The sequence below is a fragment of the Plasmodium berghei genome (assembly GCF_900002375.2).
Source record: "Plasmodium berghei ANKA genome assembly, chromosome: 14".
Classification (NCBI taxonomy): Eukaryota; Apicomplexa; class Aconoidasida; order Haemosporida; family Plasmodiidae; genus Plasmodium; species Plasmodium berghei.
In genome coordinates, this window is record NC_036172.2 from 1,256,688 (window position 1) to 1,276,244 (window position 19,557).

Here is a 19,557-nt window from a genome sequence, read left to right on the forward strand (position 1 = left end):
AGAGTTTATTCTATGCGTAATAGCGCGCATATCATATATATTATAGTATTTAAAAAAATTGGAAATTGACAACTTATACAAAAATAACAGGGTGTAATGGAATTTCACAGTTGACCATTATAAATATACGTTTTTAATAAATACTAGTAGTAGTATTGTTTAACTATTTTTGGCCTGAACTGCTCAAAAATATATCCACTAATATAATTTTATTTTACATATATTGCATTCATTTCTCTTAATTCGGTCATCTTTATCCATTGTTTAGCAAATTCTTCAAATAATATGGGCACATCCTTTTTGCCTATCGTATTAGGGAAAAGAAAAAAATAATATGATAAACAAGATAGATTTATTGCATATAATTACTAATAACAGACATATATTTGAAGTATACGACAATTTTTTTAATGCAGTTTTTGTCTTAACTTGTTCATTTGTGGATATTAAATCAACTAAATCAGTTGCTATGGGATATTTGGGCTTTAACAAATTAAACAGCACAGTGCATTCGGCTCTAAAAAAGTGAATAAAAAAGTGAATTAGTAAAACTCCTACACAATTCGAAATATAAGTAAACAATATATATATATATATATATTATATGTGTGCATAAGAAATGATAGGCATTTTGAGCTGCAGCGAAACGGGGTCATATTTTTGTGCACTATCTTTTAAAAACATACTCTGGTAACATAAAAAAAATGTAAAATAGAGAATGCTTGAAATCTGGCCATAACATAGATATACACATTAAGCATCCTTTCCATATGAATTTATTTGTCCATATTTTTTTTTGTATTAATAATGGGATTATAATACTACTAACAAATTCTCTTAATATGTTTATATTCTTTGTTACTTGACATAAAAATCTTCCATATATAGGGAATATAGAATCCGTATTTTCTGCTAGTTGTTGAATAATATTAGCTATATCTTTTATTGTGATATCATTTGCCATTTTATTGTTTTCTTGATCGTCTAATTGATTTAAATTAACTTTTGTTACAAAATAGTCCAACATGATTCTTTGAATGTTTTTATTTTTATTTAAATTATAATAAAAATAAAAAATTTCAATATTAGTTATATAATAAGATTCATTTTCATTTTTTTTTTCCATAATATATGAATAAGGCAATTTAATAATATTATCAATACAGGCTCTTAAAATTTCAATTTTTTTATTTTCATCCATTTCATTTTTAATTATTTCATTAAATATATACAAAGTTTGATCTTTTTTTAAAAATCCAATTAATTCAACAATAAAAAGTATATTATTATTTTCTAAGTACAAATTATAACAAAAGTTTAAAAAATCTATATGAGCTTCTTCTGTAGGATGAGAGGGATGTTCATACATCCTTTTACTAATATATTTAATTATTTCTATATTAATATGAAAAGGCATATTTATATGTGAATTATCATCAGTGCCTTTTTCATTTGTTACGGATGCAGTTTCTGATTTTTCTTCATCCTCTACTATATTATCTTTATTTATTTTAGCATTTTCTTCTCCTGGTTTAATATCACTATTTTTGGTATCTCCATTTTCAGATTCGTCATAGTTTATTTTATTATTATATTTTAAAATTCTGAAAATTTCTTCATGATATAATGATTTAAGAGAAGATAATGCCTTAATAAATTTGTTTAGTAAAATATCCCTGATTTCCTTTTTAACACAATTATTATATGTAAATAAATATAAATGAAAAAACATAGAGGATTTTACACATATACTTAAATAGTTATCAATTGCATTTATTACAAAAGTGATAATTTCGCGCAAATCTGAATAACTTCCCTTATCATCAGTATTATTGTTAGAAGTTTTTATTTTAATATCATCTGGTAAAACCTCTTGTAAAAGTGAAGAAAATTGTGCCCAAAATTCATCTTTATTTTTTTCATAAAGTTGTTCAATATTAGATATAACAAAATTGCATAAGGAGTTTACATAATCAATACTAACAAGGTTAATAAATATATTTGATTTTTTAATTTTTTCAAATAGTTTATTATCTTCTATTAAATTTAATGTTTTTAAAAATAAAAAAATAAATATTTCTTCTATTAGTATCTTTTGTGATATTTCATTTTTTTGTAAGCATTCCTTTTCTTCTTCTATATTGTTAATAATTTTTTCATCTTTTATTTTATTTTCCTGTTCATTTTTTTTTTCTTCTGTCTCTTCTTTTTTAGTATTGAAAAAATCAGTCTCTTTTAGAAACGCTTCCAATGTTTGAAAAATGTCTGGGTTATCAATATTATTTGTGTATTCATTTAATTTTTGTTGAATGTGTTGAAAATTTTTTAAGGATCTCATATTTTGTTCATATATTTGTATATTTTTATAATTTGAAAATATAGCTAATAAATCATTATAGAAAAATGAAAAATTTTCTATTAAAAAATTATGAATAAAATTAATTAATTCTATAGGCCATAAATAAAATGCAAAATGGGAAAAAAAGAGAATATCATTTTTTAAATGGGGTATATATATATTACATATATATAATAAAAATAAAATAAAAAGTTTATGATAAAAATTATATATCCTTTTTGTATATACATAAAAATTTAATGTGTTGTTATATATCCCTTTTGATGCCGTTATTAATTTTTTCAACAATGTTTTTATTTCATTATTTGAATTATATAATGTATTAATATATATAGCTAATACTGTCTTTTTCGATTTTATATTACTATTTTTCTTTAATAAATTTGAAATTAGTGAAAAACTAAAAATATAATAGTTTGATGAATTTTCAGATCTATAACTATATCGAATATAATAATTTATATTAAATCGTTTTGATTTTATTTCCTCTTCTTCACAAGAAAATTTACTTAACCTCTCTTCATTCCTCTTTATATAGGATGATATACCAATATCTCTTTCTTCTTGATCGCTAGCCAAAGAACCTTCTATATTTTCTGTTTTCTCTTTTATATTTACATCTACTTCTATGGATTCATCATTTGATAAAGTCTCCATTTCTATCTTATCAGTTTCTACATCAAAATATGAGCACACACCTTCTGAGTATTGATCGCAGCTAAGTACATTTATTTCTTCATTATTATCATCGTTATCTTTTATTAATTTATTTTTTTCATTATGATTTATTTCAGCATTTTCATATGTAGAAAATTCATTAATATAATTTGGTGGTTGTTTTTCATTCATGCTTGTTTCCATTTTGCTTTCTTCAATATTTTTATCAGTTAAATTTTTTGAAAATTTAATTTTGTTCATAATATTTTTATCACTTTCATTTTTTCCACGTATAAGATTATCGCAACTAGTATTATTAATATATCCTTTGTAATCTATATGTGTGTGTATATTATTTAACCACATAATAAGATATATAAAAAAAGTGAAAGGTAATTTTGGTGTTTCTAATATTTTTTCAATAAATGTTTTTATATACTGATCTCTATTATTTGTTAATAAATTATCATTATGTAAAAAATAAATAATAATATTAAATATTTCCCCATATAAGCATTTAAATTTATAATTTTTTTTTTGTAATTCAGATCGATAAGCATATTCATTATTTTTTAGTTTATTTTTTATTTGGTTTAAATAGTTATAACAAAACAATGCGTATCCTAATGTGTAATCTGGTTTTGTTTTTTTAAAATTTGTCTTACAATCCACATTAAGATCTTTTTTAGTTTCTGTAGTACATTCGATATTCGGATCTTTATTTTTATCCATTTTACTTTTTTCTTGTATATATGAATAAAATAGAATATTATTAAGCATTTTAAATATCAATGAGTAGTTCAAAAATGTGCTTTTATTTGTACCAGTAAAAACTACCGTCGAATTAACTTTTATAATGTATAAGGTAAGAAAAAAAAATTTTAAATTTTCCCTCATCATATTATTTAATATTATTCTTTTTACTATATTATTTATTATTTTTAAATTATTAATTTTTTTAATAAATATATTTTCTCCTAAAACTTGAACGTTATTTTCAAGATTATTATTTATAATTTGTGAAAATAATAAAAAATAATACAATTCTATAGATCCAAGTATAGTATCATTATTCTTTATATTTCCATAATATTTTAAATTACTATTTAAAAATTGGGTATACATATCTTTGTAAAATAAATCAACAAAATTTTTTTCCATGCTTTGCATATTATTTAAATATCCTCTCTTATTATTTCCTTCCTTCATTTCTTCACTATCCATTTTTTTTTCATCATATTTATTTAATTGGGTTGTAATATTAACTTTGGAATTTTTATTATCATTACAGATATGTGACGTAGAGTTTTTTGTTTTTCTTAATCTACTTGTTGTGTCTTCTTCATTTTTTATATTTTTTAAAAAATTCGAATGGTTATTAGAATAATAATATTCTTGGCTTAATTCTGTTTCACAATTCATTGAATTTATTTTACTATTTTTAACAATATCCACTAAATTAATTTTTTTGAAGCATTTTAATTGTTCATAATATTTTTTATTTAAATTAAAATTTGTAAGATATAATTTTTTAATAACTTGATTTATAAATATATTTTCCTTTTCTTCTTTTTTAAAATTTCGATTTTTAGAATCATTTTCATTCATTTTTACTTTTAAATAGGACATTATATCAACTTGTTCATTTCTTAATTTTTTATATCCATAACCTTCTTTTTTTAAAACATTTTTATTCTGTAGGTATTGATTATTAAGATGGAAATTTTCTTGAAGTTTTCTTTTTTCTTTATCCTCTTCTTCTTCGTCATCTTCACCATACAATTCTTTATCTAACTCTTTATTTATATATACACTATTAAGTAAATTTTTTTTTTTTTCTTTTAATTCTTCTGTTGTTCCATATATTCCCATAATATTTAATAGGATAGTAATATATGAATAATAAAAAGGAAAATTCACATCAATTTTACATATAAGTATGTATAACTCGTTTTTTATATAATATAGTAGACAATCAAATAAATCTTCCTTTGAATGTTTTATTTCATTATTTCCTTCATTTTTTTTTGACTTTTTGTTTCCTTTTTTCCCAGTTTCTTTATTAGGATTATTACAAGAGGCATATGTGTCTATGTTTTTGATGGAATCTTTTAAAAACATTAATTTTTTAATAAGTGCAAATATATTTTGAATAAAAAAATTTAGAATAAAAGGGTCTATTCGAATTAAATAAAAAATGTTTCGCATTAAATGAGTTAAGAAAATAATATTATCTGTTGTTATTTCATTTATGTTACTAATTAAGCAATCTTCATTTATTAGATATTTAATTTTTTCTTTGTTTTCTATTTCCTCTTTTCCATCTAAATTGCAGTTTGGAGGTTTATAATAAATATTTTCATACATCATATATTTTTCACAACTTTCCTCATCGATTTTATTGACATAATCATATGTAGCATTTCTTCCAATATCGTTATTTATTTTTTTTTTTTCATCTTTCAAAAGCTGTTTCTTATTTTTTATATTATCATCACCATTTAATTCATTTTCAGAAACACTATTTTTTTTTTCCTCAAAATAATATATTAATTTGTTAACAAATTCCATTTTTTTTGTGTCTTTATTATGATTTTCCAACTCAGCTTGATCTTCACATGCTTCGTTATTTTCCTTTTTAACTTTACAAGTTTGTTTGTTATTTTTATTATTATTATTTTTTAATTTGTTCATAACATTAGGAAAACTAAACATAGAAGTTGAATTTTGTGCGTTAGTTTTTTTTTCTAAACAACCAATATTATTATTGTGTTTACTGATAGAGAATAAAATCAAATCGTTAAATAAACGAATATTTTGTTCTAACCATATTAATATAATTTCATCAAAATTTTTTAAGTTAACTTTATTAGAAACATCATTTAAATATGTTATATCAAGCATCTCGTTAATAATATGGTGTACATATTTTTCTTGAGATAAGATTTCTTTAAATATATTTTTTTTATTTCTTAATATATGAAAAAAATATAATATTTCTTTTGTAAATATTAACATTAAATTTTTAATTATATCATATTTATATGGATTTTCTTTAATATATTTCTCAAAATTGTAATTTAACAAAATATTAAAAATCTTGGATTTTAATATAACATAACTATGAAACCCTTCTTTTATCTGATCTAGTTCATGTTGTTTCTCATCAAAGACAACAGTTGCTGGATCGCCATCCACATTTTCAATAGTTTTATTAATGTCATTATATAAACTTGCACGTACAAACAATAATCCTTTTAACAAATATATTATAGTTTTTTTTAAATACTCAATTATTTTCACAAGATAATGTTTTTCCTCAATAAGGTTTACAAAATAAGATATAATTAAATAGGAATAGTTTTTATTTATTCTTATTAAGGAAAAAAAAAATGTTAATATTCTATTCATTAATTTTTCTTTAAATATATGATTATCATTATACCCACTACCATTATTTATACGTTCTAATAATATACTAATATATGGAATTATGTACGTGTTAATTATTTTCCGATTTTTCTTATTTTCATTTCTAAAACATTTAAGGAATATCTGTTCTATCTCATTTATATTTGTAATCAAAACATCTTCGCTTTCTTCATTGCTTTCAAGCACATGGATTATTTTACCAATTCCTTTTTTTTGTATTTTTAGCATCTATATATATATGTATGTAATATAACGCAGATCAGATAAAAATTATAACAGATTTTATATATCATCACTTTATAATTTTATTACAGGCTTCTGCATATAGTACATATATCTATATATAAGTATAGGTAAATTCATATATAAATATAAGTATACATTCGGAAAATATCACAATAATATTTTATATGCGATATAACAATACAATTGCTATGTTAACTTATTACATCCTTCATGGTTTTGCATATAATAGATCTTAATAATAATCAATGAATTTCAAATTTTATAACTATTACAAGAATATATTTTTCAGTTTTTTGGGAATACACATATATTTATTTACATAAAACGAATTAATACTATTTTGTACTGTAATTTGTTTCCTTATGGTTATTACTCTTATGAGTTTTTCCGTCGTGCTTAATTTATATATATAATACAGTTTAATTATATTCAAAATAGAAAATTAAAGAAAAAAATGGAAAAAGAAAAAAGAGAAAAATTATGCAAAAAAAAAAGAAATAATAATAAACCTATTACCACAAAAATAAAAATCCAGTATTAAGAAAAATTGCATTATATGTTTGAGGTATGTGGATATTATATATATATTATGCGCATATAATTATAATATATACAATCAAATTTTTTAATATTTTCGGCGTGGGAAAGGAATAAATATATTAAAAAAAAATCATTTATATTGTATATTTAATTTTATAGTATTATTTATCTTTTTTTATTTATACAATATATAATTATATATATTTATTTTTTTGTTTTATTTTTTGTATAAAATAAAGAAAACGTAATTGTCAATATTAAAGTGGAATATCATTTAAATTAAATAACAAATTGGCATATAATATTTAGAAGATCGGAAGATCAGGCCATATCATAGTATAATTTTTATGATAATAATTTTTAGTCGTTATGCCAAATATATATTAAGACAATTTTTTATAAGATTGTAATTTTTTAAAAGAGTAGTATCAGATATATATACATATATATTTTCTTTTTTTTGATGTATTCTTAAGGAGTGTTATTACGTTTATCAGTCTTTGTATAATATAATATATGTCTATATATAGGTATTGACATACAATATATTATTTTTATTTTGTTATTTTATTTATGTATAATTATGCAAAATTTTTTAGAATATTTAAATGGAGAATAGTATATATACTTTTACGTAGACATCTTCACTTTTATAAATCCAATGTTGAGAAAAACTAACATAAGCTTCATATAATTTGAGAAATAACAGATAAAACGAATGTATATACGTATATGATAGTTGATCAATGAACTATCTGAAATAACTATAAGAGTGTACTGCAAATAATACAGTCACAAAAATATTAATACAAATAATATTTTGCTAATCTAATGCATAAATAAAAAATGATAGAAGGATTATATATTTTTTTTGCCAACGGGCAATTATTAATACAACGGAATTACCGGAGCATGATAAATATTAATGACTTAAAACTGTATGTAAGTAAATATATAAAAACAAAACGATTTTATGAACATCCAATAGTAGAAATAAATAATGTATTTTTTTTAAACGTAAGTATCAATGAAATTGTTATAACTGCATTAACAAAAAATAATGCGAATGTTTGTTTAATTTTTAATTTTATTCATAAATTTATTGAAATATTAAATTATTTTTTTGATGACGAAATATCTAGAATAAATATTGTAAATAACTTTGTTTTAATTTATGATATATGTGATGAAATAATTGATTATGGATATCCACAAATGCTAGAAATAGGTGTATTAAAAAAATGTTTACAAAGTAAAGTAAAATATTATAGTAGGACATCACAATACTTTCATAAATTATCAAATGAGTTCAAATGTGGAAATAGCTTAATTGAAGATATAATACATGATACTAATTTACAAAACAAAAGTGAAAATTTGCATAAAAAATATTATAATTTTAATGACAAAGGGCATAATAGTAATAATAACAAAAAGATAGATGATATTAAAAAAATGAATAGTTATGAGATAAGCGAAAAAAACAAATTAAAAAATATAGGCAAAGAAGCATTAAACAGAATTAAAAATAAAATAATAAATAATATTACCAAACCAACTAATAATTTTAATTACATGACAGGAAATTGTACATGGAGAACTAACAATATTTATCATAAAAAAAATGAAATTATTATAGATATATTAGAAGTATTAAATGTAACAATAAATAATAATAATTTGATATATGCTCATATAAATGGAAAAATTATTTTAAAATGCCTTTTATCTGGTATGCCAATTTGCGAGTTATCCACAAATAATAAATTTAATTTGTTAAATAATAAAAATGAAACATCAATTGATGGAGAAAATAACGCAAGTGTAAAATATAACGAAAAGAAACGAAATAATGAAACAAATTATGGTGCTAATAATATATCAGAAGATAAAAAAAACATAATAATCGACAATTGTATATTTCATCATTGTGTTAATTCATCAAAATATAATGATAATAAAATAATTACTTTTACGCCCCCAGATGGGGATTTTGAATTAATGAGATATACGGTAACAAAAAATATTCAAATACCCTTTCATATTTTGGCTATATATAATCCAGTATTTCAATATTCAAAATCTTTAGACAAAAATTATTCGCTAAAAAAATCAAAAGGTCGAAATTTATATGATAATAATAAAAACACTAATAAATTTGAATATAAAATTACTATTAGATCGAATTATAGTGGCTCTATGAATGCAACTGATGTGGTTATAAAAATCCCAATATACAAATTTTCTGAAAATGTGCATGTTGTATATAAATCAATAGGTAAAACAGAATTTAATAATATTGAAAATGTAATAACATGGAAAATTAGCAAATTCCCAAGTTTATGTGAACATACTATTAAAATATATTTAACTTTAGAAAATCAAAATCAAATTTATTCGAATATGAATAATACTCAAAAAGTGGATGAACAATCTAAGGTTGTCTTGCATGTTAATACTGTTAAAAATATGAATACTGTAAAATTTTTAAATACTTATAAAATGCCAATCACATTGAATTTTAAAATACCTATGTTTACATCGAGTGGTATGTTTATTCGATATTTAAAAGTATATGAAAAATCAAATTATAAAATAATTAAATGGATCAAATACCTTACTGAATCGGGTGCATATCAGTACAAGTAAAAAATCAGATGGATAAAGGGAAAACTTTTTTTTTGAAGTTTTACGGAATTGTAGGTTTATATGTGTATTATTAAAACATACAAATTCTACAACTATTTCAACATATTTTTGTTTTTCTCAATCACATATTCATTTCCAATGATGTATATATTTCTTGTATATTAGCTATGCAGCATAGTTCAAGAATTCTTTAATTATCGGCTTTATATTTATTTGCTATATAAAAACATGATTATGTTTTAATTTTATTCCTTTTTCTTTTTGCTTGTTTATTTGATTTACTACTATGTTTATACCACTTTTAATTTACCACATATTAAACTCTTTTGTATTATCCTGCAGTATAAGCAGCACCTTTTTCTTACTATTTTCTTTTTTATTTTTATCACTTTTTTTACATTTTTTTAATGGATAATTTTTCACCATATTGCCATGGCCATCTTTATAAATAGTTGTTTGCTATTTGTATATAAGTTTATCCCCAAATTTTTATGATTATTTTGTTTGTATGCATATTGTTAATTTTCCGAATCGTGTCTACCCATCTAGGTATATGTATGATTGTATGCACGTCCCTCACGTGTATATGTGCACAAAATTTAATAAACTTATACTATTTAGTTGCTCTCTTTTTTTTTTCTTATTTTTTGTAAATATTATTATACTATATATATACTTTAGCACAATTCTCGCTTTTACTCTGTCATTTTGTAATTTTAATAGAGAAAATAAAAAAGATTATAAAACTTGATTATCATGCTTTATAAAATTTGTTTTTAATAAATTTATTTCGATATGCATACACATATTTAATCGATAAAAAATATAAAGGAATATCAATAATGAATAATAATAAAGACAAAAAAAAACCATGCATAAACATATATATGCACAACATAACGCATTAAAAATAACATTTCATGATGCTAAATTAACTTTTCGTTCTTTTTTTATTATTAAATTTTATAATTATAAATTCGACATTCTAAATGAATGTCCATATAAATAAAATACATATATATAATAGAACAAATTACTAAAACAATATTCATTGGAAAATGAAAAGGCATACATATACACATATGCATATATATATACAGAGGACCCTTTATAATATTTTTAAAATTTCATTTTGAAGCATATCCATATAATATGGTACCAATCATAGAAATTGCAATGCCTATAGACGACCTTAGATCAATATTTTCGCCAAAAAATAGCTAAAAAAAGGTAAGTGAAAAAAAAATATCAATCATAATATTATGTTAGTAAAGAAAAATAATTAAATAAAATTACATAAGACTCGTCATATTAATATTCACATGCATTTAAAAATACCGATCCAATAATTAAAATTATAGCTTCTCTTCCTATAAAAATTATACTGAGCGTTACTGAGGATGTATGAGCTAAGGAAAAGGAACGAGAGCATATATAAGTTAATGCGTAAAATATATATTATTTTATTTACAAAATATTTAGATAATTGGTACACAAGAGTTATGCCATTTTTAAATTATTTTTTAAGTTTACAAATCAATGAAAATTCTGCTAAAATTAAAAATATGCTCATCACAGCACCGAGAGATACAAAACCGAGTGATGATAGTATTTGACCGATTGTCAAATTGTTATTGTTGTAATCTGAAAAAAAAAATAGAAATAAATATAAGAATTTGTGAATGCATATAGCCACAATAATGGAAATCCACTATATTTTTAAATGTTTTTTCATATGCAAATATTTATTTTTTTAGTCTGATGATCTCCTTACCATTAATAATGCACGGCATGTCGATTATCAACGTCGGAATAACTGAAAAAAAAATAAAATATCACATTTTAATTATTACAAATGTTTAGTTGCAGAAAAAAATAGAATTTATTAGAACATATATAATTTATTCTTACTTATAATTAACATAGATATTTGATATATATGCAATAAAATTATGTGAGCTTTCATCGATGTCGATTTTAACAAAATGTCAGTAAAAACCCATTTAAATGATGAAGAAATGACATATATAATAAGTAGGAATACTCTGAAAGAAAAAAATAGACACACCATGTATTTATATACTTTTATGTGTGCGTGTGAAAAATGTTAGTTAAATTTTAATTTCTGTAATTTGGTTCATTCACTTTTTTAAATTACCCAAATAGACTATCTATTTTTAATGTCGTAATGCTCATTATGACTCCCATTAAAATTGTGAGCTATAGGTAAGAAAAAAATAAAATTGAATTTTATAAATAAGTTTCTTTTCACAAACCGTGCATGTATATATGCATAACACTATATTTTGTTATTCTACTAACAATTGATACGAGCAGAGAGCACTTAAATTCCTTTAAACCTGCGAAAAATTGATGGAAGCAAACAATCGATACAAATGTAAAATGTTTGAGTAGCAATATGTGCATGGATATACATGTTTAACATTATTATTGTGCACTTGTTTATTGATTTTGTTCTTTTCATATTTTTACATGCAAATAATTCAAATTTATAAAGAATATACTCACCAAATTTAATAGAAAGGAAATATATCAAAACCAAGGAACTAGATTTGATAACTGAAATAACTGGAATTTCTAGGTATGAATAGGCACTATTTCCTGATATAGCACTTAAACCGAGAAGGGCGGATACTGAAAAAAAAAGAAAAAGGAATAGCCATCATAATTTAACATTATAAGAAATAAGATTGCTAATTTATGAAAAACAAAACTATTCACTTTTGAGTATGGTGGATATACAGGTATATACAAAAATGAGAGAAAAAAATATGCTTACTAAAAACTATATATCTTATGTACTGCTTCCTCGTTAGGCTTGTTGAACTTTTAATTTTTGCGAAAAAAATGAACTATACATATAAAAAAAAATAGTTAAAAATAAGTTTTGCATTAACATAGTGTCATATCATATAACATATGTATCTCAGAATTAAAGACAACATATCAGTTGACTTGTGTATTTCAATAAGTCACACATATATGCATTTTAATGCTGATAAGTTATACCCCGATATATGTCGCATATAAAATGTAGTTATTTTTTTGTTTTTGTTTTTTTTACTATACCGTTTTAAGTATCAAGAACATCACAAGAAACTCGAAAAATGAAACAATTTGTGTATAGTTAAATTTTTTTACAAAAAATATATATTTGGTTATAGTTGTACTAAATGAGCCCAATGAAAATATACAGGAAATAAGCAAAACAAATTTGATTACATCTATGAATGAATTGTTTTTTTTAGACAAATTTTCTTTTTTTTGTGATGATAAAAAATCGTTATTTGTTTTATCGTTTTTTATTTCTTTAAGTTCATAAGTATCGTAACCCTTTTTTTCATTTTTTACTGATTCTTCATAACTAGTATCTTGATCTAAATTATGTTCAGGTAATATTTTATATTTTTTTTTATATTTTTTTACATGTTTTTTTATATAACTGCTTGCTTTCTTTTTTGCATTTTTTTTCTTATTTTCTGGCAAATAGTGTGACTTGATTGAGTTTAAATCTATAACACTGTTTAAGCTTGTACCATTATTACTATTATATGATTCGACGTCAAATAAATAATATTCTATTTTTTTGTCTTTTTTTTTTTTATTTCCATTGTTATCTCTAGTGATTACATTTTCTTCAATGTCATTTATATTTATGTCACTAATGCTTATGCAATTTACAGTTGTTTGATCATCTTCATTTGTTATTTCATTTTGGTCAGAATTTTTTTTTTTAGCATATTTCAAAACAGTTTTCATCTTAATTCAATGTGTAGTCAAAAAAAATTAACAGATTGTCTCTGTGGACATGCATATATGTATACACACATATATATATGCAAATAATATCACAGGGATGTGTATATAGATCTATGCGCACGTCTACATATATATATCGTATTTTTTCACAATAAGTATTATATTCAGTAATGTCCCATTTAAATATTTATACACATATACAGCCAAATGTAATGTTATTAATTTATTTGCAATTATTTTATGAACAAATTGCATTATTATAAGTATATACATGCATACATAATGTTAAGAAAAAAACATTAAATTTTATTACATAAATAAAACACCTATATCAAAATGGATAACCCACTATGCAATAAAACATGTATAATATATATATATGCATCCTTTCTGATATTGCATTATACCGATAGGGTAAAACAAAATATATGTGCATATATATATATATATATATATATTATATATACAATATTATTTATATATAAAATAAAAGAATAAATAAATGAAATAAAATATATATACAAAAAGAGAAAATGTTTTAATAAATTTGTAAAAGAAAAATAAGGTTAAAAAGATAAGAAATATAAATGAACAAATCGGAAAAAATATCAAAAAAAAAAATAAATAATAAAATAAGGAAAAAATGAAATTACTTTTTCTAATTTATTTAAAAATATGTGCATATTATATTAATTTCTCCTCTTTAGGTATGTTGAGGGAAGTATATTAATACAAAATACATTTAATTATATTATTATGTCATGAAAGATCCCCATAAATAATTCTTTACATTTTATTATTTATCTTTGTTATTTATTGTGTTTTATTGGTGTATTATTTAAAATATTTTCCTTATAATTTGAATTTATTTTGCATTTAAAATTTTGATTTCCATAATTTTTCCATTTGCTACTTGTTCTTCCTTTGGGTTAGTTTTACTTTCTTTTAAATAAAAATCCATAGGTTAAAATATCTATATACGTGATGATACCCAAAAACTAAGCATATGAGAAAAAAAAATAAGAATTTAGAATTTACCAAAAAACAAGAAAATAAAATATACATATAAAAGGTATTATATAATATTCAGTATATGTGTGATATCCCATTTTCCATTTAATTATCCATAAAAAATAGCAAATTAAACACTACGAAACTATTTTAAGTATAATTAGCATCAAATGTTTACTAATAGAAATTATATTTTATATTTTTCCTTATTCCCATAAGTCAACATTGTAATAATAGCTACATATGGTATAGACTCTCTATTATTTTTATTCAATCTTTTATTTTAATTTGTATATACAAAATACAAATTAAATTTGATAGAATTTATAGTTTGGTTTATGATATCAGTTTTCACATTTATGACACCATTGAAATATATGCAAGTATCATATACATGTATTTCATAATAGTTATTAATCAATTAGCTATTCATTAAAAATCTCAACAAATTATATACATACAAAAAAAATGTGCACAAAACGCAACGAAATAAATGTCATATGATTATATATATGATTACTAAATAAGTAAACGAATTTATATACTGCATCTTAGTATAATAATTATAAATTATACATAGATATATTGCACAATTTGGTTTGGTTTCAGTATAGCGTTCTTTATAATGGGTGTGCGCATGTATAAGTCAAATGTATATAAATATGTAGAGTCTGGTTATATGATAAAAGTTTTATCAAATTTATATAAATGAATATATACATATGAGTGTACGCTAATATATACAAATTTGTATACATTCATAGTAACGAAAAAAAATTAAGTTCGTTTTCAGTCCTCGTATGAATCTAAAAATTAAGGGGGGAAATATATATATGCATTTATATCTATAATATAAACATATGCACACACGTGTGTAGATATTTCTCATAATGAAATAAGTGAATATATGCCAGTTTTTTTCATTACCTAATCTATGCCAATTTTTTTTATTTTCTTGGCCAAAATCCAATTTTGTTACAAAATCCAGTGTACTTTCATTTGATAACTGAAAAAAAAATCGAAAGTGAATGCAAATGTGTGTGGAATATATGATTAGGGGGAATGTTATATATTCTTATTATAAAAATATTGAGCACAAACTGTGTAAGGAAATATATTCAGTACATAGAACTTTGTCTTTTGTTTAAATTAACTTACATTATTTTTAAGAAGTTTTATAGAATTAGATACAATAGATATGTATTGAATGAGTCGTTTTTGGTTTTCAAGTTTTCTGAGAATATTGTCTCGGTTGTCTATAATGTTGTAGTGACTTAAAAGTTCTTTATCATCTATTGGAACCTGAATTCCTAAGAATAAAATAAATTATAAAAAAATTAATGAATCGTGTAGAGGTACCCCGGTGTTCTAATTTTAAAATTAATGATATTTCGAGGAAATGAAGAGGAATAAATTTATGTCATGGATTTTAAGCATTTTTAAATTTAAAGCCTACCGTTGACTTCCCGATTTAGCAATTTGCTTTGAATGTATTTCTCTAAGTTGCTCTCACAATCAATTGAGTAATCAAGAATATTTGCAAGATGCTTATTTTTTGGGACTATGTTGTTCAAAAAATGTGCATAGATTTTGGTGGCAAACGGAACAGATATTAACATTTTGATTGCCCAGAATTGTAGTTTGACTTCTTCTTGTATTAATTCTTTAGATCTAGATTTTTTATTAATTTTAACATCTGTCAATGACAATTGGTGATTTCTATAAGCTAAATTTTGTTTAACATTTTTGTTGATTATTGACATTGTTGGCTTAACACCTGTAGGTGTAAGAAAATTATCCTCAAATAATTTACATCCCTCAAATATTTCTTCAATAATTTCAAAATGTACTGCATATGTTTGTTCAAAAACGATTTCTTTCATTTCACTTGCACATATGACTGCTCTTTCTTTACAAAAATTATGTAATGCTTGATTTAACTCTTCAAGAAATTTTGGATTTGTACTTAATAGGTATATATTTTCATCTATATAATTATTTTTAATTTTTCTATTAATTTCTCCGAGTCCAGCTTTAAATACTCTATTTAATGCTACAGCTGCTGAACAGCTAGCTAGCTTTGTTAAATATAAAATGTTGCCACTTATGTTTGCTTGTAATAAATCTACTACTAATGGTTTCCAATCACTTTGATCAACAATATTGTGTATACTTCTCATCATTTGTAATAATACTTCATCTGAAAATTTTTTTTCTGGTTCTATTTTAGCAATATTATATTTAAGCCATTTACATATATATGTAATAGCCAATTGATTCAATATTTTCAAATCAGTATGTGGTCCAGCAACTTTTTTAAGGGCATCATCTTCATTATATGTTTCATCTATTGGATCAGCTTCGTCATCCATATGATCAGTATAATCTGCATATAAATCATTAATTTTGATTGATACAACTTCATTATTTTTTGACAAATTTCTAATTAATACATCTTTAATTTTACTACTGTTATTAAATACTTTGATGATTTCTGCGTTATCAAAACCAACCCACCCATCATCTCTTGTCATTTTATACCATACTTGTAAACCATTTAAAAAAAATAAATCCCCACTTAATGTTTCTACAGGTTTTACAACTATTAATCTTTCCTTTTCAACAGATTTTACTTGTATTTGCTCTTCAATATTACTACTACGGAAAAAAAAATTTACTAAAATATTTTTACTTCGAGCATCGTTTGAAATATTTTGGATAATTCCAAACATACTGCTTTCTTCTTTTGCTAAAAGAAAACGTACAGTTTGTCCTATTTTCAACATATTGTCATTTGTTCGTTTTTTATCCCTATCATTAAAGTTGTCATAAATATCAGATCGTTTATTTAACGAGTTAATATTCGAATTATTATTACTGCTACTACTATTATTATTTTTTCCAATTCCACTATTATTTATGTTATTATTTGCAGTTCCCATGCTATTAGTTCCAAAGCCTGAAATATTTATCCCTGAGTTACTAAAATTCGCATTACTATTTGTGCTACTATTTAAGTTATTAATATTATTTGTATTTGAACTATTACTCGATATATTATTACTTGCGTTTCCACTATTTCCAATATTGTTTCCATTATGTATTCCTCCTATCATGCTATTAGTGTTTACGGTATTCGTAGTTATATTATTACCAATTTTTATATCATCAATACTTGAATTTAAATTATTTAACAAATCGTTACAGTTATTAAAATCAGAAGTAACTGATTTATTATATTCGTTTTCGTTTGATTGCTTTATTAAATACTCATTTAAATAAGTTAAAAAATTTTCATCATATAAACCTTGCTTTTCATATAATTCAACAGCCAAATCATTTCCGTCTTTTAAATTTTCCATTAATGTTCCACCATATTTTTTTAAAAAATCATCTCCATTTTTTGGTAAATTTAATATTGGATAATTTCCTGTTAATAAATTTGATATAATATTAACAAGTTCACGTATATATAATTTGACTTGCTCTCTAATACTTAGAATATTACCTTTATTATATAATTCTTCTAATTTTTTAATATATATTTCCATTTTTGCTTTTTTTTTTTCTAATTTTACCTCAACCTTCCTTAATTGTTGTATTAATATATTCATAAATTTGCTGTTTACTTCTTGTTTAAATTTTTCAACATCAAAACAATCAATCAATTCTTTTTTTATTGAATCACTACAATCATTTTCAAATTTATTTAACAATAAATCTAACACATTTTTTCTACCATTTAATATTTTAGAATACATAGATATTCTATTTGTTAAAAAATCGTTTTTCTCCTTTTGCTCAATAGGTATCGAAAAAAGTTCCAATAAATATAAAGATAACATGTTATCATTATTATCCGAAATACCTCTCTTTTTTACTCGATCATGTAGTTCTGTCAAAGTTTTGATAGTACTAAGTTCATTATTCAAAAATTCCAAAGCCCTTGTTCCAACAACAATGCACTGTTTGGTTTGTAATCCAAGACCTGCATAAAAAAAATATAAAATGTGTGTACGCATGTATTGGTATGTTATTTTTTATAAACAAACACATTTGTAAATTAGACTAATGGAAGGAATAAAAATGTTGTATAAGACAATGAGTATTACCTAAAGGTTTGGGTTTCATAAAGAACTCTTTCAAATGATAAGGCCAATTGGCAGGATCATCAGATGCTTTTTTTACTAATATATAAATGTCATTTGGAAAGTTTTGAACATAATTACGAACAATTTTTCGCGTTAATTCTGAACCAGCTTTTGAATCATCTTTAATACCAGGTAAATCAACAAAAGTAGCATATATACCACCAGGTATAGATATTTCTACTTCTAACTCTTTAGATATAATAGATTCATTTAAATTAAGCATAATAGCTTTCATTTTTTCATGTAAGTCATCTATGTTTACTTTTTTTTTATTTAAATAACATTCTATTTTGTTTGTATCACTAGGTTTTAATATTATAACTATAGGTTGCTTAGTTCCTGTATCAGAACTTGTATATCCCATTGGGCCTCCCATAATAAAATCTAAAAGTGTCGTTTTCCCCATTGATTGTTGGCCAAAAACAACTAATCTTGGTAATTCGTTATGGATGTTACATATTTTAAATATTTGTAAAGCATATAAATATAATGCATTTGCATTTGTTGTTTCTTTCATTTTATCATAAAAAACTTCCACTAACTCTAGCATCTCTCGACTGATTGAATTCAAGTCGAAAATTTTATCTCCCACATTTCCATGCTCCATCTTTGCAAATATTCATAAAAATTAACAAATGATGAGTTGGCCAATAGGCCAAACGAAAAAATTCAAAAAATTTGCCTAAATGGGGAACTGGGTAGATAAATTAAGGCACAAAGAAAATAAAGAAA

At 22.5% G+C, this 19,557-nt stretch overlaps 4 protein-coding genes across 4 annotated transcripts; 1 reads left to right on the forward strand and 3 right to left on the reverse strand.

Annotated features, from left to right (window-relative positions):
• Positions 1–253: 253 nt before the first annotated feature.
• Positions 254–6,676, reverse strand: PBANKA_1433800 (conserved Plasmodium protein, unknown function; the record flags this gene model as incomplete). Its single annotated transcript, XM_034567691.1, has 3 exons — positions 254–304; positions 430–517; positions 687–6,676. 3 exons carry the CDS (start codon positions 6,674–6,676, stop codon positions 254–256), a joined length of 6,129 nt encoding a protein of 2,042 aa, XP_034424163.1.
• Positions 6,677–8,080: 1,404 nt separating this feature from the next.
• On the forward strand, positions 8,081–9,883 carry PBANKA_1433900 (AP-2 complex subunit mu, putative; the record flags this gene model as incomplete). The annotated part of the gene is made up of 1 exon (XM_034567692.1): positions 8,081–9,883. The coding sequence occupies one exon, from the start codon at positions 8,081–8,083 to the stop codon at positions 9,881–9,883; it is 1,803 nt and encodes a 600-aa protein (XP_034424164.1).
• A 1,127-nt stretch (positions 9,884–11,010) lies between these two features.
• Positions 11,011–13,663, reverse strand: PBANKA_1434000 (phosphate translocator, putative; the record flags this gene model as incomplete). Its single annotated transcript, XM_034567693.1, has 10 exons — positions 11,011–11,103; positions 11,222–11,292; positions 11,417–11,527; positions 11,658–11,699; positions 11,795–11,928; positions 12,042–12,103; positions 12,206–12,243; positions 12,413–12,538; positions 12,684–12,756; positions 12,974–13,663. 10 exons carry the CDS (start codon positions 13,661–13,663, stop codon positions 11,011–11,013), a joined length of 1,440 nt encoding a protein of 479 aa, XP_034424165.1.
• A 1,800-nt stretch (positions 13,664–15,463) lies between these two features.
• On the reverse strand, positions 15,464–19,432 carry PBANKA_1434100 (dynamin-like protein, putative; the record flags this gene model as incomplete). The annotated part of the gene is made up of 5 exons (XM_034567694.1): positions 15,464–15,480; positions 15,602–15,680; positions 15,833–15,984; positions 16,131–18,662; positions 18,787–19,432. The coding sequence occupies 5 exons, from the start codon at positions 19,430–19,432 to the stop codon at positions 15,464–15,466; spliced, it is 3,426 nt and encodes a 1,141-aa protein (XP_034424166.1).
• Between the last annotated feature and the right edge of the window lie 125 nt (positions 19,433–19,557).